An 11,687-nucleotide genomic window follows, 5' to 3' on the forward strand; every position below is an offset into this window, starting at 1 on the left:
CAGGCTCTCGCTTATAACCTGATGATGATATATGGCAACCATCCTTCGTGTCGACGGCCATGGCAAAGGGCAGCGGATACGACCAAGTACGACAAATTGACAGCAAGGACTATGCAAAGACTGTCAACGCTCGTCTTGACAGTATACGCTCACACTTCACTCAGGCGCCGAGAGCAGGGAAGCTAAACAACAAAGTATGCATCATCACCGGGGTCGGGTCGCTGAAGGGTATTGGGTGCGTATCGTCGACTTGTATGCTCTTGCAGCTCCCATCATTTATATACTATAGACGGGCCTCGGCGCTGTTGTTCGCGCACGAAGGTTAGAGATGATATCCAAGCACAAGTCCACTGGCTAACCTAATTACAGGCGCCAAGCATCTCTACCTCATCGACTTTGATCCTACCAACCTTTCTAATCTCAAGGAAACGATTGAGACAAAGTATCCAGACGTCAAGGCTACGACATTGCAAGCGGATGCCTCAGACGAAGCTGCGATTTTAGGCGTGTGCAATCAAGCATTGGAAGAGGAAGGCCGCTTGGACGTGTTTTTCGCAAATGTAGCCTCTCAGCATTTCGCCCCATGTTATCGGCCTCATATTCACACAGGCAGGCATCGCATCCATGAAACATGTCTCCCAGATAACCACCGAGGATTTCATGAATACCATCAAAGTCAACTCACTCTCGTCCGTCAGACCCTCTGTTGCAATGATGCCTTGACATTTATCACTATACTAGATGCTTTTTGGCAGTCAAGTATGCTTCCGCCGCAATGAAGAAGACCAATCCATCCAAAGGCAAACAGGTGAGCTCAGGGAGCATCATTCTCACCGCATCCGGTAAGCCTACGTGACAGAATCTAACAAAGCATACCTCATCCCATTTATAGTTGCTGGTATACGCTCCGGTGCTGGTCCCGTGGATTGTAAGTCTTGATCACAATCACCGTGTCCAGCAGGTATAATACTTCCCCGCCAGACAGCGCCAGCAAGGCTGCGTAAGCTCATCCATACAGCTTGCTATGCCACGCCTAATCATCCTCCTCAAAGTGTCAACTCTATCGCCAAGACTTCGTCCTATCAGCTCCAAAAAACAGATATCCGAGTAAATTCCGTATGCCCCGGTCTCATTGAGACTGCGATGACGACCACGACTTTCGATTTTGCGAGGGGCAAAGGCACTGATAGTAAGCTGGGACAACTTAGTGCGCTTGGTCGCTATGCTATCGCCGAAGGTATAGATTCACCATCTCCAATTATACTGGCCCTAATTTTGATGTATTAGAAATCGCACCATTGGCTGTGTATCTTGCTTCAGGTACACCACCCTTTTAGTCACTGTCTGGTTGGATTCTGAAGATGATAAAATAGACGACTCCAGCTATGTTAATGGACAAAATATAGCCATCGACGGGGGTCTTTCGGCATCGGTTCCTGTCGTTCCGGGACGATGGACGTAGTAGGATGGTATTTGGTATTTATGACTTCATACATACAATACGCTCTAGTGTGCGATATCGGTCGATACCGCAGTCGGCTGGTCTACATGCAACGCGCAGGAGTAGTCGTTTTTTTTTTCCACCTACATCATGATGAATGTTGCTGTAGTATTGTCCAAATTCTGTCTTCAAGAGAACGCAGAACAGCTGATGAGGTGTTCAAACTCGTCATAAAGTACGCCACGTCACCCAGTGTACGGAAATGCACACCGAACGGGGCTCCCCCAGGTGCTGCAGAGAAGCCGTTCCCTCCGTCATCATGTTGATCTATCGGACGAAACACGATCTCTGCTGAATGTGAACTGTACCCTGAGAGGAGGGTCAACAACTATACGAATAGGAAAAGGATTTAAAATTTCGAGCTCACCTGCAGCGTCGTCTCGGATCTTAATCGCAAGCACCGTCCCTAGAGTCATTACCTCTGCCACATTATCCATCCTGGACACTGTCTCTATAAACATCGGATCCCAGAAACTCCAAACAGAGTCACCCTTGCTCTTCCACTCAGCGCGAGCCTCCTTCCACGCATCACTCCTCGAAAGACTATCAATCATCTTCAACGTCTCGTTCGCGACCTCGCACCCCATCGCATGAGCTGTATAGGAGTGGCCATGAAGAAGTGCATCCGCTTTCTTGTCACTGAGGAATGCCTCATAGATCGAGTTTGAAGCCAGGGTCACCGCGAGAGGCAGTAAACCACCCGTAAGGATCTTAGCGTTGACGGAAATATCGGGACTGACGCCAAGGATAGAGGTGGTGCTCTCCATACCGATTCGATATAACCCGACGAAAACCTCGTCGAATATGACTGGGAGACCTGACCATGAAGATGATGAGGGTCCACGAACAACGTCGATCAGGACCCGCTGGAACAAGGGATCAATGAATAGCATCCCTCCTGCTCCCATGACCAAAGGCTCCAACACGAGGGCGCCGAGCGTCTGTCCTTTACGCCTGAGGGTTTCCAGCGTTTTCTCGATATGTCCCTTGTAAGAGCGCGCAAGGGGCGTGCCCAACCTAGCAGAGACGTCGTAAACCCAGGCCAACGAGTCGCCCTGGATGGTCGATGTTTCCGAGGTAATTGCGGAAGGAACGGATATTACAACTTTCCCTTGACGCATGGAGACCGTAGGGGGATCGAGCCAATAGCCTTTCGCATGATGCCACTCGCACGTATAAACACTCTCCTCACAGGCATTCATCGAGCCAATAGTGTCCCCGTGGTAGCTCCCTTTCAACCCGAGGATGCCTAATGACTTCTTTTGTGCGTCATCAAATTCCCTTCCTTCCCGGACTGTGAACGCACGTAAAGCCATTTTGAGAGCAATCTCCATTCCAGTCGAGCCATCATCAGAGAAAAAGGCCTTCGATGCCCATCCTTTGCCTGGGCCATCCTTTACCAATCGCTCGGCAAGCCGGAGAGCAGGGAGATGGGTGGCTCTGGGGAACATAACATGTCCATATCGTCCACTCGCCCTCGCAGCAGCCAAAGTAAGAGCAGGCTGGGTGTGGCCAAAAGCTTGTGTCCACCAGGACGCCGATCCATCAAACTGGGGCTGCAAAATGGAGGACGACGGTGAAGATTGGTGGAGGACGGTGAAGAAGTCCGAGTACGCGCTATCAATGACATTGACGTCTTGTTCTGTTTGATAATGTGAATGCTGGACGAATGGCCACCAGATTGAGTCGAGGGTACGACGGGGCATTGATTCTAACTCGTCCAACCTATTCTTGTGACAAGTATCCAGGTGCTCGATGCTCGATAAAATACCGTTTTCGTCGTCCTTAGTGAGGAGAGAATGATAATATTCTTCAGTAGACGCGTGATTCTGGGACGTATTGGGAAGTAAGGGAGGAGGCGCGTTTACAGTTGAAACATGTACTCCACGATCGGCAAAGTATGGCTTCAAATATTCCCAGTTGCGATAATACTCATCGCGGAAAAGCAGGATAGCATCGACCAGGAAACCGCGGAGGACAAGTGATTCGTAGGCAGAAATAGTGGACGAGATGCCGCCCAGCTTGGAATCGCCGATTAGAATGGTGGGAAGAAAAAGAGGCCGGTAGCAATCCAGTTGCGTCGTGCCGGAAAGAGTAGGACTATGTACGCCTGGAACCAAGCGTTAGCACAAGGTAAGAAAACGTGAACAGACGAGAAAAGGCAGGAAATTATGTGCCGACACTCACTGTCCAAAGATTAATTCTCACCTCCAGCGGTTTCCACGTACATGTGGGAAGGATACGGCGACGCTGTAGCGCACTGTCTAATGTGATGGGCAATAGAGTTCACGACCGTCTGGTCTGAGGGAATCTGGAGGGAAATCAGTCCACAGATAGCCGCCACTCAATAGCAATCTATACTTGGGTTTCATCGTTGCCGGTTGCGAGACTGGCTGCGAGGTGTGGGCTCACAGGTTCTTGGTACTGGTACAGACAATCTGCATGGATACGATCTTTGAAGGAACCAGAATACCGTTTTATATGCCTGGATAGAATGCATTTAGAAAGAATGACGAAAAAAAGCAAGTTACTTACTCGACATCAGCACTCTTGACGTCGCCGGTACTAACCGGCTTCAAATAAAAGACAGATTTTCCAGCTGCCGCCGATGCTCGAGCCAGCGCCGACGTCAATATGGTTTTTCCAACGTCTGTATTCGCGCCAAACACTTGGTGGACGCGTAGATGCTTGAAAAGAAGTGACATCGACCGCCTGGCGTCGTCGTAGTCGGAGACAAGGGAAGATAAGATTAGATGCAAATTTTAATCTTATCGTGACCCGAGTTTCTTTCCTTTTTTTCCCTTTCCTTTCCTTCCCCCCACCACCATGACCATCCTTGGCCTCCCGGAATCATTCAAATCAACGGGCCCGGCCCATTTCGACATTGAAAAGGTCATCCGACCAAATATTCTGTCCTTGCACCCGTACCGTTGTGCCCGAGATGACTACAAAGAGGGAATCTTGCTCGATGCAAACGAAAATGCCCTGGGGCACTCTATGTCACCTGCAACCGATGAATCAGAGATAAATACTACCCTTGAGCTCAATCTTCACCGGTATCCTGACCCATCCCACGATCCCATAAAGGAACGAATAGCAGCCATGCGTTCAATCCCTGGCGTTGATCATGTCTTCCTCGGCGTGGGCTCAGATGAAGTCATCGACCTCCTCATGCGTGTCTGTGTCGCGCCGGAGCGAGAGAAGATCCTGATTACCCCGCCGACCTATGGCATGTACGCTGTCTGTGCTCAGGTGAATGATATCGGCATCGTCAAGGTCCCTCTTGAGCTAAGTGGTGCCAAAGGAGAAGGCGGAACTGCTGGACGGTTCAGCGTGAAGGTTGACGAAGTATGAGTGTTTTCTGCTGTAATGTGTTTAACACTGATCTGATTACACTGAACAGGTTAAGAAAGCAGTAGATGCGGATCCTTCCATCAAACTGATTTTCTTGTGCTCCCCCGGAAATCCTACAGGAACCCTCATTCCTCTATCCTCTATACGGGAAATACTTGATTATCCAGGCTTCAAGGGCATCGTCATTGTAGATGAAGCCTATATCGATTTCGCCGGCGCTGGTGCAAGTGCAGTATCTCTCGTCAGAGAATACGCGAACTTGTGCGTTATGCAAACCGTCAGTAAAAGCTTCGGTCTTGCAGCTATTCGGTATGCCTATGCCTTTCTATCCATACATCTAAGGCCAAACTCACCGCCTGTTCGGCAGTTTAGGTATAGCCATCGCCCAACCACCATTAATACAAATTCTCTCGAATACCAAAGCACCTTACAATATATCCACACCCACCGCCCACCTTGCATTATCTGCCCTTTCTCCCTCAGCAGTGGATACGATGCAATCCAAGATAAATACCCTCATCGCTTCCCGGACTAAACTTCTCCAATCATTGTCCACCCGCGCCGGGCTAGGACCTTCCATTGGTGGTAACGACGCCAACTTTATCGTGGTTCCGGTCTTATCCAAAGATGGTACCAAACCTGACAATTTCAGGTCGCAGAAGGTTTACAAGTCGTTAGCAGAGGAGAATGGTGTTGTCGTCCGATTTAGAGGCAATGAGCCAGGATGCGAAGGTTGTCTTAGAATTACGATCGGGAGCGAGGAAGAGAATGGGGTAGTCGTTAGAAAGCTTTCAGAAGTACTTCAACAGTTGTAAGAATACCAGGAACTATAGAAATACAATAGATGATCTGACATAATTCAGTCTCCAGAGTCGAAAAAGATAAGCCATCCTCTTAGACGTCCAACAATTGAACATTTGAGGTTCTATAGATTAGGAGTAAGAATACAAATATGTAGCAATGCAGAGCGATCAACTCCTCCAATACTGAGCCAAGTCATGAATCCGATCCAACACCACCGTAATATACGACGTCTCATTCAACAAAGTCTCGAAATGTTTAATCGCCTCCTCCTCTGTAAGATCTAGCCGAAATTTTTCCTGCAATTGCTCATGTACATCCCGGTGCTTGATATCCGGTATGTTAGCATCCACCATCAATGACACCAAGTTCAGTATGAGGTTCGCATTCTTTCGTAGGATCGAGAACGCCGTAAAGCAAAAGTTCTTGAAGCGGGCATAATGGGGTGACTGTGCGCCTCCCATCCCATCAACCATTTCTTTGCAGACTTTGACGGCAGGTGGGAAGGGTTTGGGATCTCGTCCTAGGATGTATCCAAAGTCGACTGCAATTCGGTAAATAAAAACGTAAAACACCAAATAGGATATGTTGCTTACCATGGAAAAAGTGCCCTAGAAGATCAAGATTAGATGGTAGAAAGTAATGTACCAAACCATACGCACCATCGGAGGCTACCAAAAGGTTATCCAAATGGCGATCGCCCACACCGAGCAAGTAGGTCACCACACAGTAGCCGGCTAAACAATATCTTCAGAACCGGTTTAGCGAACCAACTCAAAAGCGCACCACAACTCCGTACAAAAGTATCAACCACACCTGGCTCCACTCCCGACGTCCCGACACTTCCCTCATCTGGATAATTTGCGCGAAGGTAATTGAGCAGGTTCCCATGCTCGCTAACAATGGCAGCAATCGTCTTGCTAGGGATGTACTGCACCATTCCCTGCAACGGACCCGTCGCTAACACATCATACGGACTCAACTTCAAATCCAGATTCTCCTTCCTCAACAAACGATCCATCAGTGTAAAGAGCTGTATGACAAGCTGATCTTGCCGCATATCATCGCCATCCTTGAAGATCACAGGATATTCTGAGCCGTTGGAGCTCTGGAAATTAAGCAACATTGGATACAAATTGGACTTGAACACCGACGACTTTTCCGCGATGATACCTGTGATTTCGATGCGAGCGTTGACAGGAAGGGGGAGTGGGGGTATAGAGTTCAGACCATTCTTTGAGTCGTTGATGATCGAACGAAGCTTTTCAATCTTCTTCGGTCGAGGATCCTTGGACGTACGAAGCTCCTTGGCACGCTTGGCCAGTGTTTCAACAAGCTGGCCTTGCCGTCGCATTAGTTCGCGACGGTTAGAGCCATCAGGTGACTGGCAATAAAAATCATTTAGAAAAGAATAGGAAGAAAGTCTGGCGACAAGCTCACTTCTAAGATCTTGTTCATGAACTTGAACACAACGCGTCCATACATCTTCGAAATCACCTTGTCTTCAAGGGCTACCTCCACCATGAGATACCAATATAACCTGTTACCAAGGATAGGGTTCTGCACTCCACGGGCTATGAGGAAGTCGGTGAGGCCACTATCATCGTACGAAATTGCGCTGGAGACTGATCTCGATGACCGCGCATCACTAGCTGCACTTTCAAACTTCAGAGCTTGTACCAATTGCAACAAATATAAGAGTAGTTCCTGTACGAGTCCACATTAGGTTGTGATAAAGCCAAGAATTGTACGCTTACATCGTCATCTGCTCTATTCAGTTGCTTAACAGCGAATGCTCTCACACGAGAATCCACTGTACCAGGACCAAGCAGCTCCAGGGCGTCGTCTGTATCAATTTCTGTCCATTGAGGTAAAAGTTCTTCTACTGCTTGTTTCACTTCTGATGGATCGCGCCACGTCACGGAATTGAGGAACTTGGTAAGACCTCTCTTGTCGCGTGCAAGGTAGAAGCGGAATTTCCATATGAGATCCTTCTCTTCGGAATTGAGAGGTTGACTAGGAGCGTAATTGAGGATTTCTCCAATGCTGTCACGGATCTTGGCATTCGGTTTAAGTTCTCTGTCGTACGGGCCACTTCGGTGACTCCGAACGAGTCGACGGTGTTTATCTTCCACAGGATTTTCTCGAGCAATGTCGGGATCGATGATGCTCCATAGATGATGAGAGTCATGGGTGGCTGATGAAGATGCTGCACCGGCAACGGGAGTTGCCGGAGGAGGTGCGGACGACGAAGTGGACGCCGTTGGCTGTGGAGGAAACTCTGGTTCATTGAATATTACGGGGAAGTCGAATCGAGGCAGATCAATGTAGAGGTACAGATTATCGGATTTTTGGGTCTCTGCGGCATGGACTTCCTCCATCTTTCGAAAAGTCATCTTGTCAAGCCAATCTGATTTTGGAAGGTCACCACGCTCGTATTTCTTCACGAGCTGTAAGGTGGATGAGAACCCTACCACAGGGAGAGGCTAGCATACGCACCTTTTCCAGCCTTCCCATCTCGTCCCTCGATCCGTACTTGCTTGGAGTACTTGTTTCTGCAGAGCCATCGGCTTCCACGCCTTGCCAGAGCAGTAAACGGTGCTTCCCCCGTCGCAAAGTCCTAGTTGATGTCAGGCGCGCTCTAATAACAGAAACACCAATCACACCATTTCTTCCCAAAGAGACGAAAGGTGGATCCTCCAACAGGTGCCGCTGTTCTTGGCCCAGAGATATCCCATGCAGTAAAAGTTATCTGAGAATTGAGTGGCAGGTCACAGTATCGAATAGGGAGGGTTATCCACTCGTTCCACCTGCGGCGTCATCAATAAGCGGGCATCACCTGTGTAGAGATACAACGGACGTGTATGAGTTTTTGAATGCCTTGAATGCCGTTCGAAAGGGAATGGTGAGGGGTTTGTTGTCCGCGATGAGCTGACAGGTTACATAGAGATCTGACAATGTGCTTGAGCCTAGGATGTAGTGAAATTGGGGCAACAGTATCCGGCACCACTTACGCAGACTGAACACCGTGAAAACGCAGCTCTGGCTTCTCCAGCAGGTCGGTGAAGGACCTAAGATGTCGAATGCCCTCAAGTTGGTTTCTATTACCGGGCTGAGTCGATTGCACACAGGACAGGGCGGCACTTACATTCGAAACGTGACGGGCATCTTGAGATTAGAAAGGGTAGCAAAGGTAAAATCGTCACGGTTGTCCTTGTCCATGGTGGCGGAAAGAGAAAGGGCAAGGCCCAATTAGGGATGCTGCTGCACGCATCTGCCCCTAATTATGGGCATACATATTGATAATCATTGCATCGACACACAACAGCAACAGCTGTACCCTACCAACAAGAAGTAAAAAGTACACTTGATGAATACATATTTGGCTTCCGGCTTCCAAACTTCCCCTACTCTACGTCTGCGAAGTGCTGAAAATGTCATTTGTTCCCTGAATCTTTTCATGGTCGGCCAGGTTAGCTTGTGCTTCATATACTGTTATTACAGGATTGTATTTGCGCTACGGATTCAAAAAATGAATATAGAAGCCGGGGGCAACAAAAAAAGCAGCATACCTCAGTCCAATGGCCGAGAAATCCAACATAGTAAATTCTAGTGGTGTCTGCACCCTGAGACGCCGGAAAGAAGAGAGTGATAGAGGAAACATTGGAAAATTTAGCCGCTCTGTAAAACGTTGGACTCGTGACATCTACCAAGAGATTCACCTACTTGACAGCGTATTCTCCGACCTCTCTGCTTTGAACAACGTTGAATTCCTGTATCGGCATCTTATCATTGACATCTTCAAAGTCCAGAGCATCCTCGTTCGCAAACTGGGGCAAGAATCAAGGTGAAGTATACAGGACGCAAGGAAGACGAGGCCTTACGATAGCCACTTTCGCTGGCGTCTGATCGGCCGGTCCAGTTTTCAGCAGCAGAGAGCGAAGCTTGACAGAGCCAGTAAATGGGATCCGCAGAATGCTACACGCTACGTGAGATGAGGCACCACGAGCGGTTGTTGGGAAACATACAGCTGGTCATCGGAATCGGATTCCAAAGACTGATTTGGCCTCTGTTACAAAAAGACGGATAACTTGAGGGGCTCGGTATCACCTTTTCCTCGCTGGTTCGTTCATGCCAAGGTTTGATAACCTCTGGACCGTTACCATTAGCATTCAGCGCAAAGACATTGGCGCGATCGATATGCATGAAGAGGTTGTCATTGGGACCAGCGTCGGACGTATCGTGGATGTGTTCATCGTGGTCATGGTCGTTGCTTTCATGGCCGCAGCTGGCGTTGTGGTGGTGAGCCATGGTCGACGTCGGTCCAAGCCCATTGTTTGTCTACGCCCATATGTACAATCAGTGACGTCATACGTAGCCGGAGACTGGGCCCATCCAGCTCCTGCTTGGGGATGTCAGCAACGCGGTCCTGTTCCTCTTCAGACACATACGATTTGAAGTTGCTGTAGAGCGCAAAAACAAAGGCCACCTCTGTGGATTCAACCCTGCGATAGCGCAGCTTCTTTCCAGTCCCAGTGAGCTCTTGGAGGTATCCAGAAATATGCTGTTGCTACCTTCTGGGAGTAGATTCTTTCGCGTGGCATATTTTGCAAGGTCGGAAAGGGTTAATCTGATTCGGTACTAGAAAAGAGGCGGCTTGGGTCTCGGGGGGCAACGCAAGTACACGAAAGGGATGTCATCCCACCGCTCGTTGCCATAATGTAATGTATTTGAACCAATACAGCTCTTTGAATCGAATGTAGGTCTGTCTGAAAATATAAGCATGACATCTCTTCAGCAATGGCCGACTCACCTTGTTTTTTTTTTTTTTTTTTCCTCCTCCCCGCCCCAATGGAGGTTATGACTGGGATAGGAAGGTGGATTCGATGACATATCTCTTGTTCCCCCACCACCATGTCTGGCATTTACAATCAGGCATTTGCCATTGGCGGACTCGAGGTCAAGGTATTATCAAGGCATGAAGAGGCAGACTCGAGACCCGCCTTTGTGCTTTTTGTTCTTCACGGTCGACATGGACATTGCCAAGATCAAAATGTCACTTCGATCGTCCGTGGCTTACTGCAGGAGAAAGATAGTAATGCTCAGCGTAAATTATACGTAGTGACATTTGTAGGCTGCAGCCTGCTCGAGATTCCGCTATCGTCTTCTCAAACTCCTATTCACAGGACCAGAGAAATCATGGTCATCGAATGGTAGACCCCAAGGCTAATGAGGGCTGGAGCAAGGTAGCAACCCAAAACAATGACCGGCATGCGTAAGCGCCTCTCTTCATACCTCTTTATCTATATCTTATTCCTCAATCATTGTTACAGAATAGACATGTACAGTTTACAAAGTACGACACTCTCTTAGTATATTGAGTCCAAGCTTAGCCTTGAAAGCTGGAACGGCCAGGGACGTCTCGTTCCTCATCGATTTTCTACCAGCCTATGTCTTTCCTGAACAGGAACGCATAGTCACCGGGTGGGGGGTTGCTGGTGTCAGCCTTGGCGGTCATTCTACCTGGATCTCTTTGAGCCAAGGTCAGCTGGCGACCCTGTACTTGTGAATTGCTTGCAAATTTACCTGCAGATCCCCGACTAACCATTGGAATACCTATCATTGGATGTCCCGACTATCTCACTCTTATCTCAGCGCGAGCTGAGAAATTTGGGATTTCTCTAGAGAAATCATCATATCTGCCTGATAGTCTCCTAGTGCTGATACAGCGCTCGGATCCGGCTTCCACTGCATACAGATCCAGTGATTCATCGAATCCCTTCTTGGGCAAGAAGATCTTGGTCCTGTCCGGAGCTGATGATTCTCTTGTTCCGTGGTCAGCTAGCGAGCCCTTTGTGAATGGATTGGTCGTCGGTGAAAAAGGTGTCAAGCGCGTCTTTGTACAGGAAGGGGTTCGCCACAAATGCTCGCCTGAGATGGTCCAGCAATTGGTCGAGTTCGTTCGCACACACACTCAGTAATTAGATTGTGAAGTAAATAAATAAATAAATACCATGTATGACTAATCGTT

The 11,687-nt window shown here is 48.5% G+C and overlaps 6 protein-coding genes across 6 annotated transcripts; 3 read left to right on the plus strand and 3 right to left on the minus strand.

The window, feature by feature from the left end:
* Positions 1-59: 59 nt before the first annotated feature.
* On the plus strand, positions 60-1,653 carry BT62DRAFT_984270 (NAD(P)-binding protein; the record flags this gene model as incomplete). Its single annotated transcript, XM_043189844.1, has 10 exons — positions 60-235; positions 290-321; positions 370-560; positions 610-689; positions 742-842; positions 893-928; positions 982-1,000; positions 1,053-1,237; positions 1,288-1,320; positions 1,374-1,653. The coding sequence occupies 10 exons, from the start codon at positions 60-62 to the stop codon at positions 1,460-1,462; spliced, it is 942 nt and encodes a 313-aa protein (XP_043044464.1). The 3' UTR covers positions 1,463-1,653.
* On the minus strand, positions 1,414-4,232 carry BT62DRAFT_984271 (PLP-dependent transferase). Its single transcript, XM_043189845.1, has 5 exons — positions 4,037-4,232; positions 3,863-3,986; positions 3,710-3,812; positions 1,869-3,611; positions 1,414-1,810 (listed from the first exon to the last, which is right to left on the minus strand). Exons 1-5 carry the CDS (start codon positions 4,204-4,206, stop codon positions 1,590-1,592), a joined length of 2,361 nt encoding a protein of 786 aa, XP_043044465.1. The 5' UTR covers positions 4,207-4,232; the 3' UTR covers positions 1,414-1,589.
* Positions 4,233-4,311: 79 nt separating this feature from the next.
* On the plus strand, positions 4,312-5,711 carry BT62DRAFT_984272 (histidinol-phosphate aminotransferase). The gene is made up of 3 exons (XM_043189846.1): positions 4,312-4,849; positions 4,905-5,164; positions 5,223-5,711. The coding sequence occupies exons 1-3, from the start codon at positions 4,328-4,330 to the stop codon at positions 5,668-5,670; spliced, it is 1,230 nt and encodes a 409-aa protein (XP_043044466.1). The 5' UTR covers positions 4,312-4,327; the 3' UTR covers positions 5,671-5,711.
* Positions 5,712-5,826: 115 nt separating this feature from the next.
* Positions 5,827-8,878, minus strand: BT62DRAFT_1000207 (putative atypical/PIKK/PI3K protein kinase; the record flags this gene model as incomplete). The annotated part of the gene is made up of 11 exons (XM_043176626.1): positions 5,827-6,200; positions 6,253-6,267; positions 6,319-6,393; positions 6,443-7,040; positions 7,097-7,363; positions 7,414-8,106; positions 8,156-8,276; positions 8,323-8,466; positions 8,517-8,618; positions 8,671-8,757; positions 8,805-8,878. 11 exons carry the CDS (start codon positions 8,876-8,878, stop codon positions 5,827-5,829), a joined length of 2,550 nt encoding a protein of 849 aa, XP_043044467.1.
* A 117-nt stretch (positions 8,879-8,995) lies between these two features.
* BT62DRAFT_926631 (DUF1000-domain-containing protein) lies at positions 8,996-10,173 on the minus strand. Its single transcript, XM_043185078.1, has 7 exons — positions 10,108-10,173; positions 9,767-10,058; positions 9,685-9,713; positions 9,541-9,634; positions 9,383-9,486; positions 9,229-9,337; positions 8,996-9,173 (listed from the first exon to the last, which is right to left on the minus strand). Exons 2-7 carry the CDS (start codon positions 9,965-9,967, stop codon positions 9,069-9,071), a joined length of 642 nt encoding a protein of 213 aa, XP_043044468.1. The 5' UTR covers positions 9,968-10,058; positions 10,108-10,173; the 3' UTR covers positions 8,996-9,068.
* A 585-nt stretch (positions 10,174-10,758) lies between these two features.
* Positions 10,759-11,680, plus strand: BT62DRAFT_984275 (uncharacterized protein). The gene is made up of 5 exons (XM_043189847.1): positions 10,759-10,786; positions 10,843-10,931; positions 10,990-11,012; positions 11,059-11,199; positions 11,249-11,680. Exons 2-5 carry the CDS (start codon positions 10,867-10,869, stop codon positions 11,635-11,637), a joined length of 618 nt encoding a protein of 205 aa, XP_043044469.1. The 5' UTR covers positions 10,759-10,786; positions 10,843-10,866; the 3' UTR covers positions 11,638-11,680.
* Positions 11,681-11,687: the final 7 nt, after the last annotated feature.

This window comes from Guyanagaster necrorhizus (genome assembly GCF_019112545.1).
Source record: "Guyanagaster necrorhizus MCA 3950 unplaced genomic scaffold BT62scaffold_3, whole genome shotgun sequence".
Lineage (NCBI taxonomy): Eukaryota > Fungi > Basidiomycota > Agaricomycetes > Agaricales > Physalacriaceae > Guyanagaster > Guyanagaster necrorhizus.